This window comes from Accipiter gentilis, chromosome 4, assembly GCF_929443795.1.
Source record: "Accipiter gentilis chromosome 4, bAccGen1.1, whole genome shotgun sequence".
Lineage (NCBI taxonomy): Eukaryota > Metazoa > Chordata > Aves > Accipitriformes > Accipitridae > Astur > Astur gentilis.
In genome coordinates, this window is record NC_064883.1 from 40,290,629 (window position 1) to 40,310,459 (window position 19,831).

The 19,831-nt window shown below is 36.6% G+C and overlaps 1 protein-coding gene across 13 annotated transcripts in view; it reads left to right on the forward strand.

Moving 5' to 3' along the window:
• The window catches only part of KMT2C (lysine methyltransferase 2C), a 199,561-nt gene that overhangs the window by 97,658 nt on the left and 82,072 nt on the right, over nt 1-19,831 (forward strand). For all 13 annotated transcript variants that reach the window (XM_049799094.1, XM_049799092.1, XM_049799098.1 and 10 more), the window contains 7 exons: nt 7,920-8,082; nt 8,770-8,941; nt 10,782-10,896; nt 11,693-11,865; nt 12,620-12,780; nt 15,354-15,467; nt 17,171-17,904. In XM_049799094.1, the coding sequence (XP_049655051.1) occupies nt 7,920-8,082; nt 8,770-8,941; nt 10,782-10,896; nt 11,693-11,865; nt 12,620-12,780; nt 15,354-15,467; nt 17,171-17,904 (1,632 nt within the window). The remainder of the gene's footprint in view (nt 1-7,919; nt 8,083-8,769; nt 8,942-10,781; nt 10,897-11,692; nt 11,866-12,619; nt 12,781-15,353; nt 15,468-17,170; nt 17,905-19,831) is intronic.

A 19,831-nucleotide genomic window follows, 5' to 3' on the forward strand; every position in this document is an offset into this window, starting at 1 on the left:
TGTTGGAGTTGTGAGTGCACAATCTATGTAGAAATCAAGACTATTTTTAGGACAAAAAAAACCCCAAGCTTTTAACAGTAAGGTTAAGGACTAAAAAAACCTTAAGAAAAATTTTACTTAGTGCCCTGCCCAATATCATAAAGGAGCTCTATGAAAGAAGTGAAACTAGAACTGTTTTGCAGGTCATCATTCAGTTGCTATAACTAAGTGATATTTTTTTTTTTCTCTCACAAGAAATCCACAACTTTTTTCAATACATACGATTTTCCCCTCCCCAAATTAAGCACAGGCCTACAAGTAACAGGTTTCTTTAATGCAGAGACTCCTTTTAAGAGGTCTATTTTATGCACTAAATCAATGTTTGGTGTACAATCTCTTTTGTGTTTCAATGTACATACATAGTTATAGTTGTGCATATGTCTGTTCATTCCTTTATCTGTGTCTCTGTGGGTGGGTGTAGCCTTGTAATTGTCTGACTATATCATTTCCTTGCATTAGGGAAAAAAAGGAAGACTGCATGTTTAAAACCTTTATGGCTACATACAGACCTCTGCTATTTGAGCTGGCAAAGCAATAGCTGCGTAGCACTCAGAGTCAGAGGACAGAGTACTTTTCCTTCTTGCAGTCTTCATCCGATTGCAGTTGCCTCAGACTTGTGACTTTTCGTTCAACTTGATTTTTTAGACACTTCCACTCTTCCTCATTCTTCCTGCATCCCCTCTCCTTAACCTTTCTAGTCCCTTTCCCTGGGTTCCTTTTGAGATCTGTCCCTTCACCATTTCTTCTGTCTTAGCACATCAGTTCCCTCAACTCTTCATCCAATTTTAGTGCCTAGTTTTAGTTAACTGGCCCTTGAAGTCTCATCCATGCCCCTTCTCAGCTTTCATCTCCATCCGTGGTTTCTGCTCCCAGTCTCATCAGACTTATTCACACAGTGTAGTTTGTCCCTTTTGTCTCTTTAACCCGTATTTGTCCGTCTGCCGGTGTACTGGATACTTTCATTCCCCAGACAATTTAAGTGACAGTAGTTACCAAGAGCCTTAGGGATGTCTGCTTTCCATTCCAGTGGCTTATTGTGCTTAGGCTTAGAGTATTTATTACAGACTTCCTCTCTCTAATCCTTGTCAGACTGAAGCAATCTTTGCAGGAGGTACATGTAGTCCGATCAGTGCTAGAAATTGGAGAGGATCGGTCATGATCAATGAGAGTAGATTTTTCTGTGATTTTTCACTGACAAACTTTTGGAAGTGTTTTACATTTTAAAAAAAATAGTTTTCCCAAGCTTGGTCACATCTGGATAGATCTACAGGGTAAGGGCAAAAGTTGCATCCCCCACACTAAAATTCCTGCCAAATTGCAAGGCCTGTGAGTGAGGTTGTATTTAAGATGAGCAAAATGTTTTTCTTACTGACTTTTCTCAGAAATGTCTGGAAAGTTTTGACTAAGTGTTCCGAAAGTATTTAAAAGAATTTAGGAATGTGTTATGTGAAGCTTTAGCCCAACTTTTTATCATTCAGAAAACTTAAACAGAATTTATATGTGAATCTTTGTAAGTAGTACCCATTCATATCCCTTCACTGATAGTGCCACGCTGACAAAACGTTTGGTGTGGACTTAGCTGTGTTACCAATAGAGAACTTCTGGCAACATGTTTTAGGCACGCTTCAGCTTAAGACTGTCATCTAAATTTAGACCTCCCTGTGGATATGTCTACCTGTGAGCTGTGTTTAAATTCCAATTACAAGCAATGGAGATCTGGACAGTATTGTCAATGGAGCCTGAAAATGGACACCCACTGTTTGGTCAACTGAATTGCAATGAAGTAAATTCCATAAAATGACTAAGTCTTTGCTAAGTATAATGGGAACTTAAACACTTGGCTCATATATAGACACAAAATTTAGAGCCTTGTCACAAGCCTTGGGTCGTTTGGAAGTACAGTGTGACTATATCAGCAGTAAATTCTCCTTCCACTGAGTTTCTATTAAATGGCTTTGCAGATGTAATTATGCCAGCCTAGCTGTAGCTACAGAGGATCTGTAGCATAGACAACCTATAGAATGCTTAAGCCACTCCAGAATCCTTATATGTGATTTAGGAACATAGAAGCTGTGCTGGATTAGACCGAAAGTTGACTTCATCCCAGTATCTTCCACAGTGACCAGTAACAGATGCCTAGAGAAGATCACTAAACAACAAGCATGTAGCAATGTTTCCCCAATTTTATTTTTTTTTATAAGCCTCCAACAACTTGTGGCTCATACTGTGCTCTGCCAACAAAAAGAAATGTCTACACGTACTTCTTAAGACCTTCCCAGCATGAATCAAATGGAACTGGCACAATAGTCTGTTTTCTGAGCCTGCCAAAAAGCAGTCTTAAACCAAAGCTGATGATTTCTGTTCTTGCCTTGTTTGTCCTGAAGTTGCTGATGCTGAAGCCTAATAATCACAATTTAAATTACATTAAACATTATTGACATTCTCATTGTTGACATGCTAACTAAACAACATGCTCGTGTGTGCCCTTCTGTCACAGTGGATATTAGATGAGAATTAAGGGAATAGTTGTTTGTTAGCTGTGAGAAAGCTTAGACTCACTCAAAACATTTACGTTATCCTGAATATGGTAGAAAGTGAGAAGGTGAATAAAAAAAAAAAAGCTTTTCCTCATCAAAGTGTGAAAAAAGCAGCAAAGGCAGAGTCTGTGGAGGAAATCATATGCATGCAGTTATTCCACTAGCTTATATAATGATGAGGAGAATACAGCTTCAAGGCACACAAACCGTTCTGTGGAGCTTCTGAATAGACAAGGGTTTGGGAACATTTCAGATAATATGAGGAAGGATTTGTGCACCATAAGGTTTGCATGTTTTCCTTTGCCTATTTCAGGTTTCAAATAAAAAATTCTATCTCCCTTAGCAAGTTTTCTTCTTACAGGTTATTAACCTATCACAATTATTATGAAAAACACTCCTGCAAAACATGAATGCTTTATTGCCCCAATCTTTAGATGCATTGATATCAACACCATTTTTTATAAAGATGAGAAAAGGAGGCAACTGGTGGGAAGGAGGAACAGAGTTGAGACTTGTAGAGAGCCTGAAATCTCCCCACTTGAAGGGACTTTTCACTTTCTGCCTTGATTACGTGTATTGAGTCACTGGTAGTGGTGTTAGTTATTAACGTTTGTATCTTCTTATCTTTGTTTCTTATTCCTGTATAGATAACTGGGCAGGCTACAGACACTATGTGCAGTACCTAGGAGTATCTAGTCAAGAATTCTGCATTAGAAGACAGTCTTTCTCAGTCATGTGTTGAGCTTGGCCAAATTGCATCTCTTCTGGTTGTCCATGTTTTTTTATATGGTTTTAGAAGCAAAACTTGATAGTTTGTTTCTACAATTGTGATTTTTCAATTTTTTTTAAAGGTTACTTCAGAGTACTCAGAGCATGAAGGATACACTGTAGTAAAGTTTTAATACATGCTGTCTCTGTTAAGAACATTATAGTTTTAAATTATTGTTAGAGAAATTGGAATTTTAATTTCTTCAATTTTTGTATGTGTTAAGGATTGAGGAACAAGAATAACTGTTGTTTGATTGACTTGCTTGTTATAAATTAATACAAAATTAATTGATTGCTTAATAAAAAATTAAAAAATAAGAAGTACTTAAAAAATTTCCAGTACTCCTGGAAATTCATGTTACTTAGTCCCTTTTCTAATCAGTAGTTCAATTGAAAGCCATTAATTCTTTTTATGTTGCCACCTTACTGCATTGTGCTCTTAAATGCTTTATGGTACTTAAAACAGTGTATTTGACATTAGAGGTGCTAATGGTCATTAGTGTCTGTAAGCAATATAAAGCTTTTTCTAGATGATGGAGCAATCAATGAAAATTATCAGAACTACCAGAAGACATTTCATTAGTCATTGTTTATACTAAAATTTCTTTGCAGTCTCGTTAATGACAGGATGTTAAGGTCCAGTTCTCCTTAGTTATAGGTTTGTACGGTAGCAGTTTTCAGTAGCTAAACAGTCTGAAATTTGTTCTTACCAGTAATACATTAAATTGTTTAACTAAGGACAGATGGCTTGTGTGCATTTTTGGTTTCACTATCATAAAATTAAAATTACTTTTTGTTATCATAGGGTTTGTTGGCTGACCTCTTTAAAGCTAAGTAAGTTCATAATCAGTGAAAACCTATTGTCATTTTGCTTAAAAAACATTTTGCAATACCTAATACTAACATTTAACTTTACTGCACTGATCAGGTTGCAGCTAAGTATTTATTCAAAGTCCCTATTTCAGCCGTACTTTAATGTCTGCCTCCGAAGGGTTGCTGCTTGTCCAGTTGCTGAGAGAGTAGTACTATGAAGTAATTCTAAGGGCACAGAGGATGTACTCCCATACAACTAGAAAAGAGAGGAGGTGATTGATCAGGTTTTCTTATGTTTTCTGTTAATTCACGTAGTTCTTCATCTTTCGCTATATTTGTATAACAGTGTTATATTTGATCCAATGGGATTAGTGAATAAAGGGAATTTCAAAATGGAATTTGAAAGAATGTATAGCTATTTGCTTTTAACAATGAGATGCTTTTCTGTCTGTATGAAAAAAATCAGATGAAAAAGGTGAAAAAGACCAGGTAGGAGGAGGTGTGGACAGTTCTAAATCATGGAAATTACGATAGTAAGAAGTAGCAGAAGTATGGATGTGATCAGAGCTTTCTTGTCATGGGTGAGTGTACTAGGAGCTTGCTGAAGAAAACAGTCGGTAACCAATGAAGGACTTTTTGATTAGGAAAATAGTCTGCTGACACTGCTTTAGTGATGTTTATGTTGTTGAATGTACTGTGACTAACTAATGAACTATCTCTCTAGTTTTCTGACACCTTGTAAAGGTTTTTTTTCTGTAGAACAGGACTGTAAAATTACTTGATCCATGAACAAAACAGTGTTCGGCTTGCTTTGACAGCTTGCCATTTTCCTATACCTACCCTTTGAAAACTCAGATTCAGCTTCCACCCCCTTCACATAAGGCCTTATTTTCTGCTCATGCTAATGAAATTGAAGACTGTATACTGTCTCCATCTCTGTTCCTGTCCTCATACAGTGTGGTAAAGAGACTTGGCGTTTTACTGGAATGTGATTTATTCCTTACTTCCACCCCCTACTGTACTGATGCCATATTTTAGCAATAGAGTAGTAAAGTAGTATTTGGGTTTGTTTAGCAGAGCTTTTGATTTTATTTTTTTTAATTAATATACTTCACTGTTCATATCCTTACTTTCTTCATGAAGGTTAGTTAGTCATAATAGCTGCATAGTTGTTTTTTGGGGTCATAGCATGTGGCCTGGTTTCAGAGAAGTGTTGGCTTCTACTGCTGGAAAAGTAACCCTTCTCATCAACAGCTGTTGCCAGAAAAACCCCTTTGGGCATTTGTTTCTTCAGACTGCTTTATCTCTCTTATAAATTCAGCAAATGTTGATATTCTGTGCTTTTTATTTGCTTCAGATGATATATACCACATTGTTTTTAAAGTGTGTATTTTACTTAGCTGCCAAATGCTTTTCATTGCCAGTGCAGTTGAGCAGATGGGTTTAAAGGGTTCAATTAAACGTAATTTGGGCTTCCATTTTTCTTCCAGCATCTTTACATGGTTCCTTAAATCAACATCAACATTTTTCAAGGCTTTGCAGTAATCCTGTAGTTTGCTCATTTCTAATAATTTCATCATTTAGTCATATAGCATTTGGGAAAAGGTATATTCTGATTTTACATTTGTTATGTATAATTTTTGATTAGTGGTTTTGAAAAGCAGATGTGATGTTTAAAAACACCATTTATATTGCTGTTTAATCCATTATCCCCAGATTTTAGTAAATGTTGGATTCTTTGAGTGCTTGCAGTTCTTCATAATTTTCTTTCCTGATTAGATAATTCATAAGGGTTTATTATGGGTTCCAACAAAGTCTCTGTTGAATACTTTCCTGAGAGACATGTTTTGGACCTTAGCTCCTCCCAGGTTCCTGTTCCTACTGTTTCTTAGCGAGTAATACCTTTGAAAATATGTGTGGCCTATCTGTAAGAGTTGGGCCTTAGCTGTAATCTGGGCATCTCAATTGGCTGTAGGAGTGTCAAGTACAAAATAGTGCAGCGGGTTTTATGCTGTTTAAAGTGCAGTGCATTTCATGAAGGCAGAGGCTTTGGGCTATATTTTCATGATTTCACATCAAAGATCAGGATTTACTTTCTACAGCATTCTCAGCAAGTGTTTACTGAATGTGTTGTTTCCTAAAATGAGTTTCTTGCATGACTTTGGCTTTGTTGGCAGTCCTTAACTGTCATTACTTTTAGTACCTTCTTTACCTACTTCAGGAACTCCATGTTATTGTTTGCTTATCTTGTCCCCCCTCCTTTACTCTGCATTTTGGCTGGTAAAGTAACAGAATACATCTTTTCCATACTGTTAGTAGGTGTTAGAGACATAGGTAGAGTCCTGCAGCTCTGAAGAGTAGACAGCATTGTAGCACAGAAACGTGGCAGTAGCTGTCCTTAGTGACCTGTTTTATTTTCTGTGCTGAAGCGTTTTATCTTTTTACACTGCAGTTGTGTTTAGCATAAACTAATATTTTTTCTTTCTCTTGTCCATGAGTTGTGGTGCAGGCAGATATTTTGCTGAAGACATTAACTTCATCTGGTTTCAAGAATATCAATGTAGCTGTTAACACGGCCAGCTTTGTGATGTGTCTTTTCGTATGGGCTGGTTTTGATATCTGTAGAATTGTAGTAGCACTATTTCATGCCTAATTTCATGCTAGGCTTTGAAACAGAGAAGAATTATGGTAATAAATATTGCCCATATTCTAAGAATTAAGGAGATGCTGTATGTAACTTTTCTTTGATTTGGTTTATGTTCATATTTGGATGTTACTTGACACTTGAGCTAGTAATCAAACATGCCAATGTTAGTGTTATATTTTTATTATGAAAAATGAGAGTCCCCAAGCTCAGTTGTTGCTGTATGTTATGTATGCCTTCCTGTGAGCTACTGACCTGTTTTTTCTTAAGTTTATTCCACATCTTACGGTGCTGTGCTCTAGCCTTAAAAAGTATTGTTGCCTTGGTGAAAAAGTACAAAAGCATGTTACAGTGCTTCAGGGACTGTAATGAATTCAAGAAAGAAAAAAGGCTGATTAACTGAATCGGAAAGGTGTGGGTGATACTTTACAAGCAGACTGATAGAATCTGTTCCCTCTTGACTGGAGAACTGGAAGGTTATTGGGTAGCTCTTTCTGAGAAATTATTTCTTTACAAATGTGACTATGGTCTCTAATAATAATCATGCTTATTTATGACTTCTCAAAGTTCCGTGGTGATATTTGTGTAGCCTTGAATGGAGAGATGAGAAGAAAGTGCTAGGTTATGTAATGCATCATCATCCCAGAGAGAATTGTATAACGTCAGTAAGATTTTCAATAGAACATGATACTTCATTTCCATTTGCATTTCTGATTACAGTGTCTACAGTTTTACATTACAACTTACAGAGCTAGGTGTTTTTTAGTTATAACCTATTGACAGCATAGTGTGGTCTGCCTTTATTACTCAGAATAAGTCTCCAAGCCTCTACTGACAGCATAGCTCAAGTTAGATAACTTATAAAAGAAAAATGCTTTTCTGTGACAAGAAGAATCTTGGTCATCGGGGTGAATTTAGAGTGGGTTTCGTTAAACATTTTAAGTTGGAAAGAAATGGGGGTGCCACTGAAAGACATAGTCCACTAGCTTCCTTCTCCTCAGCATTCACTCTCTTCTACTGGCTGAGTTGTTTGTCTGTTAAATGAAGCTGGGGAACAGATCTAGCTGAAAAATGACAAGAAAAAAATAGGTTTTGAACAATTTATGTTTGTTTTTCAGCGATGTGCATATTGTAAGCACCTTGGAGCCACTATCAAATGCTGTGAAGAGAAATGTACCCAGATGTACCATTACCCCTGTGCTGCTGGAGCAGGCACATTTCAGGATTTCAGTAACTTGTCCCTCCTTTGTCCAGACCATATTGATCAGGCTCCTGAAAGATGTAAGTACACTGTATTCAAATGACACAATTAGTACCAGGTTTTATGAAAACTTACCTATGTCAGGATCAGCTTAAGAGTGCATTTGTTTAGACCTGTTTTCCGAGTTCATGTACCCAAGAGTTCACGTATGTTCAGGTACAAGAAAGATGCAAGTTCATACTCCTCTGTTTTTAAAGACTGACAGTGGTGCACAGTAAAGTTAGTATTTTTGGTTTTTTTAATGACAGAACATGGGAAGGGTTTACTCATCAGACTTGTCCTCCGTCAGGTTTTAGTTCAAATTGATAGGCTTGCTTACTTGTCCTAACTCAAGTTAGGCAACCATATTGTGAACACTTCAGCTAAATAATAGGTTTAGATCTGTTAGGAGCTTTATTTTGTACCTGTTTCAAAGGAGAGTTGGTCCTAAAGCTTTCAGTTTTATCTGGAGGAGAATAAAACTGTTTCCTTTCGTAAGACTTTATTAAGGTTTAAAATCAATGTACTTTTGTTATGAGAAGATTGAGTATATCAGAAAACCAAGTTAGAGGAGTAGTTATTAAGTATATTAATTAAATTTGAATTTCATAGAATGATCGAGTTGTATATGCATAAGAACTACTAAAGAATTTCTTGGCTTCATTGGGTTCATTGAATTGCTCATAATTTTGAACGAAATAATAATTTAAAAAAAAATTTCTTTGTAGCAAAGGAAGAAGCAAATTGTGCAGTGTGTGACAGCCCTGGAGACCTCTTAGATCAACTTTTTTGTACTACCTGTGGCCAGCACTACCATGGGATGTGCCTGGACATACAAGTTACACCTTTAAAAAGAGCAGGTTGGCAGTGTCCTGATTGCAAAGTGTGCCAGAACTGCAAGTAAGTGAGACTTAAAGGATGTGGAGGAGGACAGTGTGAGATTTATGTGCTGTGATTTTAAAACATCTATTATATTAACTGTTCTTTTTTCCAAAAAGCTTAGATTATTTGCCCAGATACATCTGTTATGATACTATATTAAGTAGCTGAACAAACCCTTGTGTTGGGAACTTTCTTCTAATAAAGCTAAGCTGAAACTCCTGTGGATTATACCCCCAGAGTTACCATTATCTTTGCAGGTTCTGGAGAGCAGCAAAACCTTCTGACTTTTTCCTCGTTTTATACAGGAGGATTTTTCTCAAATTTACCAAATTAACAAATTAATTTACTGTAGTGCCTTTACAGTCTGGGAACGTGTGCTCTTACTCAGCTGACATTTCAGCTGTCCGTGTACCACAAACTGGGTAGGTCCCCTGCATTAGGCCCTCTCTTCTATTTCGTAATATCTTTCAGAGGCACTTAGTGAGTCATTATGAAAACAAAAACATGGCTTAGCTGAGCAAAGAAAAAAAGTGACATGAGTGACCATGATTGAATTGTTACACCAGACAAGTACTGAGACAACGAAACATAATTGTTCCAATATCATAAGGGTTCACTTGGAAAACTCTGACCGCTTGTATGCTTGTTCTTACATAACTTAATCTGATGGGCACTGCAGGGTCCTTTTGCTTGCTTGGCTTTGTTTTTTTAAAGTACTTACTAGAAAAGAAATAAGAGTTTTGTTCAGCTTTAGTCAGATCAGCTGAGACAGTATGAAGGAAAAAAGCCACTTCACTGCTGCCTCATGTACCTGATCAGTCATTGCTTTGCTGTTTTCCAAGCAGAACACTCAGTATTTGCTAGCATTGAGATTCACCCACTTAAAGAAGATTGTTCCCTGATCACACGCAGCTGATAGCAAATGCCAGCAATGAAGTTGCAATAGCGAAGCACATTCTAAAAAATATCCCTAAAGATGTTGTACTGGGTAATTACAGTATTTGCTAACAAACCTCTCTAGTGGAAATGTAGAAGAAAATGTGATGTTTTCACACCTATTACTTTATGGAGTATGGAAGTTTTATGCCAGTGTTAAAGAATAACATTTTAAACATACCTCCATGCAAAGAGAGAGCGTTTACTGTTTTTTAAAATATCAGGTCTTCCAGGTAATGAAGTAGTAACTAGTATGTGTAATGCCATCTATTGTGAAGCTTTATCAAGGCAAATCTTGTTGCATGCTTATTTATTGAATTAATTTATTTAAACTAAGGCAGAACACAGTGCCTTTAGAGATTACCAAACTATGTGTTTTATTCTCTGCAAATTTATTTTATCACTGAAATTTGTGGTGGAGCTCTGTAATACATCACTGTAGGAAAACTGAAATCTCTTCCTTTTAATGCTTGTTTTGCTCTTGCAGTCATACTGGTTGACATTATAGGAGCTCTGGTAGTTAGAGGTGATGGCTTGTTTTTTCCTTTGGAAAACATACAGTCAGACTGTTTATAGGAACAAGTACAATTTCATGTTCTTTTCAGAAATAAATAAATCACATATTCAAGATTTTGAACTGATTTCAGTACAGAAACGCCATTAAATCTGCTTACACGTGTGTAAATGAAAGTGGGCCTATTTCTAGAATGGTGGCACAGGCTCAGCAGTTGTTAAAGTGTGGTGATCTTCATTCATACTTAAATACGAATTTGAGGGCATTATCTTTGGAGCTATTTGTAAGTGATATTCATGTATTTTCATGTACTCAGCTATGTGTCTTCCTGTTTAGGCTTTTCATTAAATAGATCTTTTGTTATGGATTGTTTAAATAATTTTTTTAACCACTTGTTACTTTTCTTAGACATTCTGGGGAAGACAATAAGATGCTGGTGTGCGATACATGCGACAAAGGCTACCATACTTTCTGTCTACAACCAGTTATGGACGCTGTACCAACAAATGGTTGGAAATGTAAAGTAAGTTGAAAGGTTTCAGAATAATTCCTTGTCATTATAGGGACCCAATTTTTGTTACCCACATTATGCTGTTCTAGGTGTATTGCGGACTACTGTTGGCATGTAACATAACTTATAATTTCTGAAGGAATCCCATGTATTTAATCATGTGGCTCTACAGCTGCTCTGTGAGGGTACTGTCAGTGCTGTGGATGAAGCAGCCTGTGTAGGACAGTAAATCAACCCCCACGTGGGAAAAAAGAAGTGTAGGATCCAGGTGGAGTGGATAACCTTCACTTAATGACAGTGGCTCTCATGATCCAATGTAAACTAAAATCTGTGCAATAGTATATGTAATCTATACTTGAAGGCTCTTTATATTCAAGTACTTCTTGCTTAGTAGAACAGCAGTTTTGCAGCTCAAGGGTTCCTTTGCATTTGAGGAGCGCAGCTTGAATTTGTTGTTTTATCAGTAACTTTGTGAGTAAGTAATAATAAAAACACGATTTCAGCATAATAAGTCCCTGTATATGAGATGTATGTAATTTCATAGCCAGTTTGTGGCAATCATAAGATGAATAAAAAAGTTTGATCTCGTAAGAAATACTCCTTTCAAGTCAGGGAGTGGTGCAAGGAAACTATTCTTGCTGTTGTACAGGCTCTTTGTGTTCTATTATCAGATCCTGAATAATTTATTAGTGTTATCAAGGATGGAAATTTTATTTAATTTAATTCAAAACAGGAAAATGTCAGTTAATGGCAGTTCTATCACATTGTGAAGTACAATAATTAACAACTAAATTCTTGTGATCTCTAGAACTGTAGAGTATGTGCTGAGTGTGGCACACGAACAAGTTGTCAGTGGCACCATAATTGTTTGGTATGTGACAGTTGTTACCAACAGCAAGACAACTTACCTTGTCCTTTCTGTGAAAAACTGTGCCTCCAAGACTTCCAGAAAGATATGTTGCATTGTCACATGTGCAAAAGGTAAGAATCCTAATTTTTGTAAAATTGTACTAAAATGCCTAAAGCTTTTGATGAGCTGTATGATGTTGATGCGTTTCTGCGAAGGGTGTAGACTGTGTTTGATGTACAATGCTATAGTATCTTGTTGCGCAACATCATGATCCTTCATCCCTAAATACAGTGAACAAGAGTAGCTAGTCTTATTTTAATCTTAGCAAGTAAGTATTAATTGGCAGTTACCTGAGGTGTACAGAATAACGTGCTGCTGCCGCTTCTTACATTGCATCTATTTTGTGAGTAAGCAGACTGGAATACTCATTGTCCTAACTTTTAAAGACTGTTGTTTGCAATGGTCTGGGGTTTTTTAAATTTTCAGGTATGTGTTCTCAGTTTAATTTTATGTGATTTTCTATGCCAGTAATAAAAAAAAACCCAACAAAAAAAACAGCACTACTGGGAGCCTTTTAAGAATGTAGACTGTTTCATATTGAATGCTATTGTATCTTGTTGTGCAATGTCTTGATATTGCTGTACATGTAGTGGTGTCCAGTTGGCTTTAGTGACAGTTTAGGTCTTCATGTTTAAATTTGTTCACTGCTTGGCATACTGATGTATCATGCTCATTTCTCTAAAATTCTCCGTAATAAAATATTGGCTGAAATTTCTTATTTCGCCATAGGGATGGAAAACAGTGCTATTTTTTAACCGATCTTTTACTGGGATACTTTATATTTTTATTATTAAAATGATAGTCACAGTAAATTAATCTCCCCAGGTGGATTCACATAGAATGCGACAGATCTCCAGGTAGTGAATTGGAGTCTCAGTTGAAAGACTACATCTGCACTCTTTGTAAACAAGGAGAAGGGGATCAGACTCAGTCATGTGATGTAATGGACACTTCTGAACTCATTCCTCAACCTGACAGTGTAACAGGTAATCAAACGCAATCTTTGTATTTCCAAAATGCTAACATCGTATATAAATATCTGCAGTTGTCTCACTAAGTCTTTTGTGAACCAGCCACTCATATTCTACTCTGTGGAATTCATCCATTCCTTTATTTAGCAGCAGCTTCTCAAGCAATCCATGGGTGAGCGGTCTTCTCAATATGCTTTTTGGTTTTCCGACTTCAGGATCCTGTGTTGTGGGAACATGGGCCAGTAAGCACCTTAACGGTGGCTCTCAGCCTTCCAGCTCCAGCTTCCTGGCTGTAAACTTCTCTTAATACTTTTTTGTAATGTGGTACAGTTCATAAATGTATTCCTTGGAGAGCCTAACTGTTTTACTCATTTGTGCCTAACTGCCAGGCACAAGCCAACTTCTGGTAGATGTTACTGGAGACATCCAGTTTTCCTGTTTCCCCCTTGCTACTTGTCAGTCTCATAGTGCCCATTCTCCTCACTGTGTCCAGGCAGGACACTGCAGTGGAAGCTAGACTATGTTCAAGGACAAGTATATTTAACTAAACAGCTTTTAATCAGGTGTCCTTTTTCAAAACAATATATGATTAGTCATCTTTTTTCTGAGAGATTCTTGTCTAAATGGACAAATCAAGCAAAAGGTGGAAAGGGAAGTTACAGAAAAGTGTTAAGTATTTTTTTAAAAATTGCACAGTAACAGTAAGGAAGCACAGAGAGAACTTGGATCTGTTGATCTGAGCCCGGTGGGTCATCCACAAGACCTGTGTAATGAATTCATAACTGAATGACTTTGTGTATTTCACACCATGTGCTGTCTTGGATAGTATGTCATCCCATGCAGGCTGAATTTCCTAAGAGAAATACAGTTGTGGTTGAATTTGGAAGCAACGTGAAATCTAACAGATTAACTGCGCTACCGCTGCCACGTGCATTTTTGATGCTTAAACAGCAATGCTTGTGCACTGATCTTTTGTTAAAAGAAATTGATAGCTCTATTGCATAAGTGTTTGCATAAGTGTCTGTGTTTTCAAAAGCCTGACAATTTTTGACTGGAAAGGGGAAGTGTTGGACTACTACAAAACTCTAATTTTTGTGTGTTCAAACTGATGTTTTGTGTAAACAAGTCATTCTCTTTGATGTTAGCCTGTACATGTAAGTGCATACCTTCTGTAAAGAAATGATGACAAAGGTGATCCTAGAGGAAGGGCAGTGACAGTAGGTACAAGTATGTAAGTGAGCAGAAGAACTCTGTCAGTGAACACATGCTCCAAGTTAGAAAAAGTGGCAACTTCAACCTTTGAAGATCACTTCCATTCTGAAAGGTTAGTGGAGGCTGTTGGACTCTCAGGCAGTGTATTTAGAATGTTTAGGAAGATGTCCCAAGTAATATCCAAAATTTGTGCTGGAAAAACTCCCAATCTTCTGCTGAAAACCCTTTTGAGTAAGTAACAGGTTTATTATTATACTCAACTTATAAGTAATACTTCTGTTAGGATTTCTAGCTAGTAGAAGCATTGACAAGCATGCTCTTCTCCCCAAGGAAGAACAGGACTGTCATCTCAACTACTAGGAGTAATCTGGAGCTATTACATCAGTACAGTCATGCAGTGTTTTATACCCAGGAGAGCACTTTTGTACATTAAAATCAGATTTGGAGCCAATCTAAATGATTATTTCCTCAAAGTTAAAATATCACTTTAAAGTTGGCAGAGTCTGACAGCAGTTTTTAGGTGCTAAAAGTAGCATCACCTAATAGTTCCTGGCTTTTTGAACTTTACTTTCCTGAACAGAAAGCTATATTCATTTGACTTTTTTGTGCTAACATCTGTTGGAGGATCAGATCCTTTGGAGGTTACATGTACTATATACTCTGGTTTTCCTGCTCCTACTTTGTCTAGTGCATATTAATGAATTTCCTTAACTGAAAAAGCTTTTACACGAGGAAAAAAATAAGTATTTCTTGTTTCTGTGCTCTATTATAGAGCTGTCAGCTATTATAGATACTGTCAGCGGAAGAAGCGCTCAGTAGCACTTTTTCCATCCAAATTCCTTTATTTAGGAGGAGGAACTTGCAGATTAAGGTATCCTCGTTCTAAAGTGGCAAAATTTAGTTTTCATGTTGTTAAACAGGTATGTTGAAAATCAGTGTTCCAAGTGCTGATAGTAGGTGGCCATTGTAGTATCTGTATAAAAATTTGAAGCCTTCGTGCTACAAGTTCTGTTGAATTTAGCAGGCTGGAATTTGAGAAAAGACTTTTTTGTATTGCTCAGGTAATGCGAAGTCTGTGACTGTGTAAATAATTAAATTTTCACAATTAGGTGTATATAATTGCTTTACAGACATATTTCACTATCTGAAAGGTATAAAACACCTTCAGTGTTAATGAGAAAAAGGCTCTTAATCTTTCAGGAGTACTATGTAGTCTCCCTAACCTTTTTATTGACCTGATTTGTCCTAACTCCTATCACATTATTAAATATCATTCTCTTTAGCCAAAAGGTCAAACAGTGACAGCAACTACTGATGCCAAAGTAACAGAATAAACATCATAATCATTTTTGATAACTTCTTTGCCTCTCCTTAAGCTTGTACAAATGAAATGGAAATGGAAAGTGGTGGAGAGGATGCGACGTTTCAGGAACAGCCCATTACTGATGATGGCCCTGGTCAAGAATCAGCTGTTGGATGTGTCACAGATGGTAAGAGAGTTTTGCAGTCTGGGAAAACGCAGCACAGAACCCTTCAGAACCCTCTTCTATTCAGTAAGCTTTGTGGTACTTCATAAATTTAATAGGAAAAAGTGCTTGGAAAGCAGTAGGAGACAAATTGCATCAATTCTACTATTTGAACTCTCAAGCAAGAGTATTAACTTTTTTGCTGAAGAAGTATTTTATTGAAGGCAAAGATAGTCTTTGGAGTGTTTGTGTAGGAGAATTTTTTTGCTTTTTTGGTGGGACTAGCTTTCTCCAAAAGCTTGAAATACAGTTAAATGCTTTAGTACACTGGAGGTTTATAGTAAAAACCACTACTTGTTGCTATTCAAATCCAGTCACTCACACTTTCTCTTCAAGTCTTTTTTGTTTGTAGCTGCAATTGGATTGGAGTAATTTCTCCTGGTATGTTTTGGGGCACACTGTAGAACTTCTTTCCAGTTTATGTGCTTTGTGGTTGTAACTCCACAAATATCTTTGGTGAAGGATTTCTTTTATTCTTTTTTCCCTTTGTACATAAAAGATAATTTGTTTAATAAACAAATGGAGTCATCTAGACAGGGTGTGCTGCAGTTGCTGATCATTTGTGTTCTGGGAATAAATATGTCTTGTCAGTCACAAATGAAGTACCAGCCAAAGAAAAAAATACAAATAGAATGGTTTCTGGGTCAAATGCTCTAAATGTGTTAGTGATTGATATCAATGGCAAAGAACTTTCCAGTATGTCCCTTCCACTCCCAGCCAATGTTGGAGGATGGTTGCTCTAAGGGGAAACAAGAAACCTGCATTTAAAGGCAAAGCAAAAAAAAATTATCTTGCAGGTTAGCCGTGATCACTCTGTTATGCATCACAGCCTGTGGTATAAGGGCCATGATTTAAAATGATCAGTGACAGCACATTCATAATAAAATACCAGGCTTTGAACTGTATTGGCTGAGAAGGTTGTAGCAGTGTGAATTTAAGAAGAGTGCAAGTGTAATAGAAAGTAAGTGGCCTGTAAGAGAATCGGGGTCCATCAAAAGAAGATATGAGAAGCCAAAATCAGAGCAATGAATGTGGTTCTCCATGGAATGGATACAAGACTCTGGAACTCAATGGTGAAGAAAGTTGTGGATCAAAGGTGCTTGATTTGGTTCAGAGGAAGGTTAGAGAAATATTTTTGGAAGAATTCCATGAGACATTGGTAAATTAAAAAACAGCATCAACTGTTTTGATTTCAGGTGATTTCCTAAAGTCTGAAGGGAGCGCTAGGAGGGAAATATTTTTTATTATACTTTTCCTGTTCTTAGCTCTGCTTTTTGGAAGTGTTGGGACAGTTGCTTAAAATACATTAATTTATGTTAGCATGCATTTTCAATATACAGAAATGAAAAAGGAGAACCTACTTTCAGCTGCCTACCTGGAAATGTGTGTTCAGATTCCTCAAAAATTAATCATGGGTCTCCTTTCTTGTGATTTACTCTGCTGTGTTTCCAGGAAAGAAAAATAATGAACTAAAAACATAGATGACTGTAAACATAGGTACAAAGAAAGATATTTATGATGTATATTTTAAGCTATGCATTAAATTCACTTAATTAAAGTGATATGTACTTGGTGTACTTGATACATAGCAAGTATACTTGTTGACCACTACACCTCTGTAAGTTTTTCTTTTTCGCACTGAACCTCTAATATGGTTGTACTTACAGGTGTATCACCAGAAGAAAAGACCACACAACTGGAAACAGAAGTCTCTGTTGAAATTAATTCAGCTGAAATGGAAATGTCTCCTAAAAACACACCAGCATCTGGTGACAGTCAGACTGAGAAAATGATGGACATGATGGAAGGTGTTCAAGCTGTAATTCAGCAGGAGTTAGACAAACAAGTGGAAGAGACACAGCTACCACAAGGTAGTGTGGAGGTATCAGAAGTATCCACAGTAGACTCTCGGTCTCTGTCTTCAGTACCTGAGACCATAACTGTGACGCCAGAAATACAGGAGACTGAAAGTAAAGGAGAGATTTGTACCCCTGTAGAACAACAACTGGAAATAATAAAAGTGCAAAAAGATGTAGAAAAAGGAGAAACCCATGAAAAGTCAGAAACACCAGCTCTTCTAGAGGTAGAAACTTCTACTGCAAATGAAGGTGCTGCAAATAGTTCACCAGTTGGAGACAAACCCATAAAATCACCAGCTGAGACTTACCCTTCACGTCCCCCATCAGTTAATATAAACAAGACAAATGTGTCTTCCTCACCAGATGTTTCATTAGACTTGCATTCTGCACGAGATGTACAGCACAGTCAGCCCCCAGCATTGCCTTCCACTGCTGGAAGCGCTCTCCCAACAACTTATGTATCAGTCACTCCAAAAATTGGCATGGGAAAACCAGCCATCACCAAACGCAAGTTTTCTCCTGGAAGACCCAGATCAAGACAGGTAAGCACGTAGAATATACATTTATGAAGCACGTAGTTCAAATTTCAGTATAATGCATTACATTCACATTTTTTTTAGGATGTAGTATGAATTTATTCTTCTAAGTGAATGTGTAGTTTATTTATTCCAAAACTAATTTCCTGTTAAATAATTGAGAGATCAGACATCATAAAGGTTCTCTAGTGAGAATTAAAGTTTTTTCTGGCTCATGCTTAGAGCAAAATAAAAGAAAATTTGTTATATTTTTAATACATATGCTACAAATGCAGATATATATGATGTTGTGCCTTTTAACTTATCCCTTAATCTTTTTCATACATGCATTTATTTTGGCTAGTACTTTCAGAGTGTGCTACCGTTTCCGAAACTGGCTTTATAGAAAAACCTGCAACAACTCCTCTTTCAGTCATGCTACCATACACTATCTTGATTGACATTTTTAATGGAGTTGCAAATAATTGATGGTTTTGTTACATTAGTAAACACCGTGTAAGCACTGTCTGATACAAATCGTCATGGTTTGACTAGGATTAAATTTGATAAGTGAAAAGAATCCTTAAGTCTGTTCCCTTCTACAACATCTTGCTCCCTGTTTGAGTCATGTAGTTGTGGGGTAATAGTTTATCAATTTGTAGGATTTATTTTGTGTTTACAAAATTCTACACAAAAAGTATGTCAGTGTGACAAACTAGTGTTTCATTTCTGTTCTCATCACAGTTTATTTTTAGTCTTTGGGACTTCTAGGTTGATGATTTCGTGCTTTTCTGAACTTAGCATTAAAAAAGCTTTTAATACATTGCACAATTCTTTCCATTTTTATGGGTTATCTAAGGGTTCAAGATTCTTGATTCTTAAGAAAAGGTATGAGATAGTGTTCTGAAAAGGTTAAAAGTCTATAATAAAGGCAGCAAACATAAGAAATTAAATTTGGAAGCTTTTAGACTATCTCTGGGAGTGGGAGGGTTACCCTCCTATACAAGTGTGTATGAAAATAATTTTTATTAATACTCTGTCTTAAAAATTAAATTTCTTTTCTCACCTTATGCAAATTGAAGAGGGGTGGGATTCTTAGGCAGTGTAAAATAAATTCAGGTTTTCTGTTGGGGAAGTTAATTGTCATCTTCCGTGTTCCAGTAAGAGTTGTACATATTTTTCTGTGCAATTTGCACCTGCTCTGCATGGGCACCAGCATCGTGATACTGGTAATAAAATTAGTTAACAACCGGAAAAACATGAAGGCTGACGCCAACTGTAAATGCCTGTAACAGAATAGATACACATCTTAAAAAAACAAAAAAAAAATCAGCTGTAAAAGTAGCAATTTGTATATTCTATTTACAATAGAGTATTGACGTTAACCTCTTAATATGTGATGTGAGTAATGCAAATAAAACTGAGTTGAATTACAGTTTGTAAGTCAGGTGTAACACAAAATCCTAGCTGTGATGCTAAATCAATATAATCTGTTCAACAGTTTGAAAATTGTATTTTAAAATAAGAAAGTACTTAGCAGCTTCGCAGTACCTGTTGTAGAATTGGACAAGTTACTTGTAAAATTAATTATCTGTCTTGGAAGTGTGTGAAGGTTTCTTTTGATTTCAGTTATCTTTGTCTTGCACTTTAAACACCTATTAAGCTGGAACTTCTGGGAAGTGAATAGCAATTTTCTGGTAAGAAAAGCACATGCATACCTTGTCCTAAATCCCGGTACACTTTCTTGCTTTCCATTGATTATTTAGTTTTAGCACAGATCGGCACTTTGTGGAAATCAGTGAAAAATTGTATTGAGTAAGGACTTAAATAAAATGAACACCCTGCGGATACTTGATTAGTGAAAAATAAACGCTTTTTCTGACCAGTAATCTGAATTCAGCTTAACTACTTGGTAGGGATTTGGTCTTCGGGATCTTTTTCAGACTCTTCATCA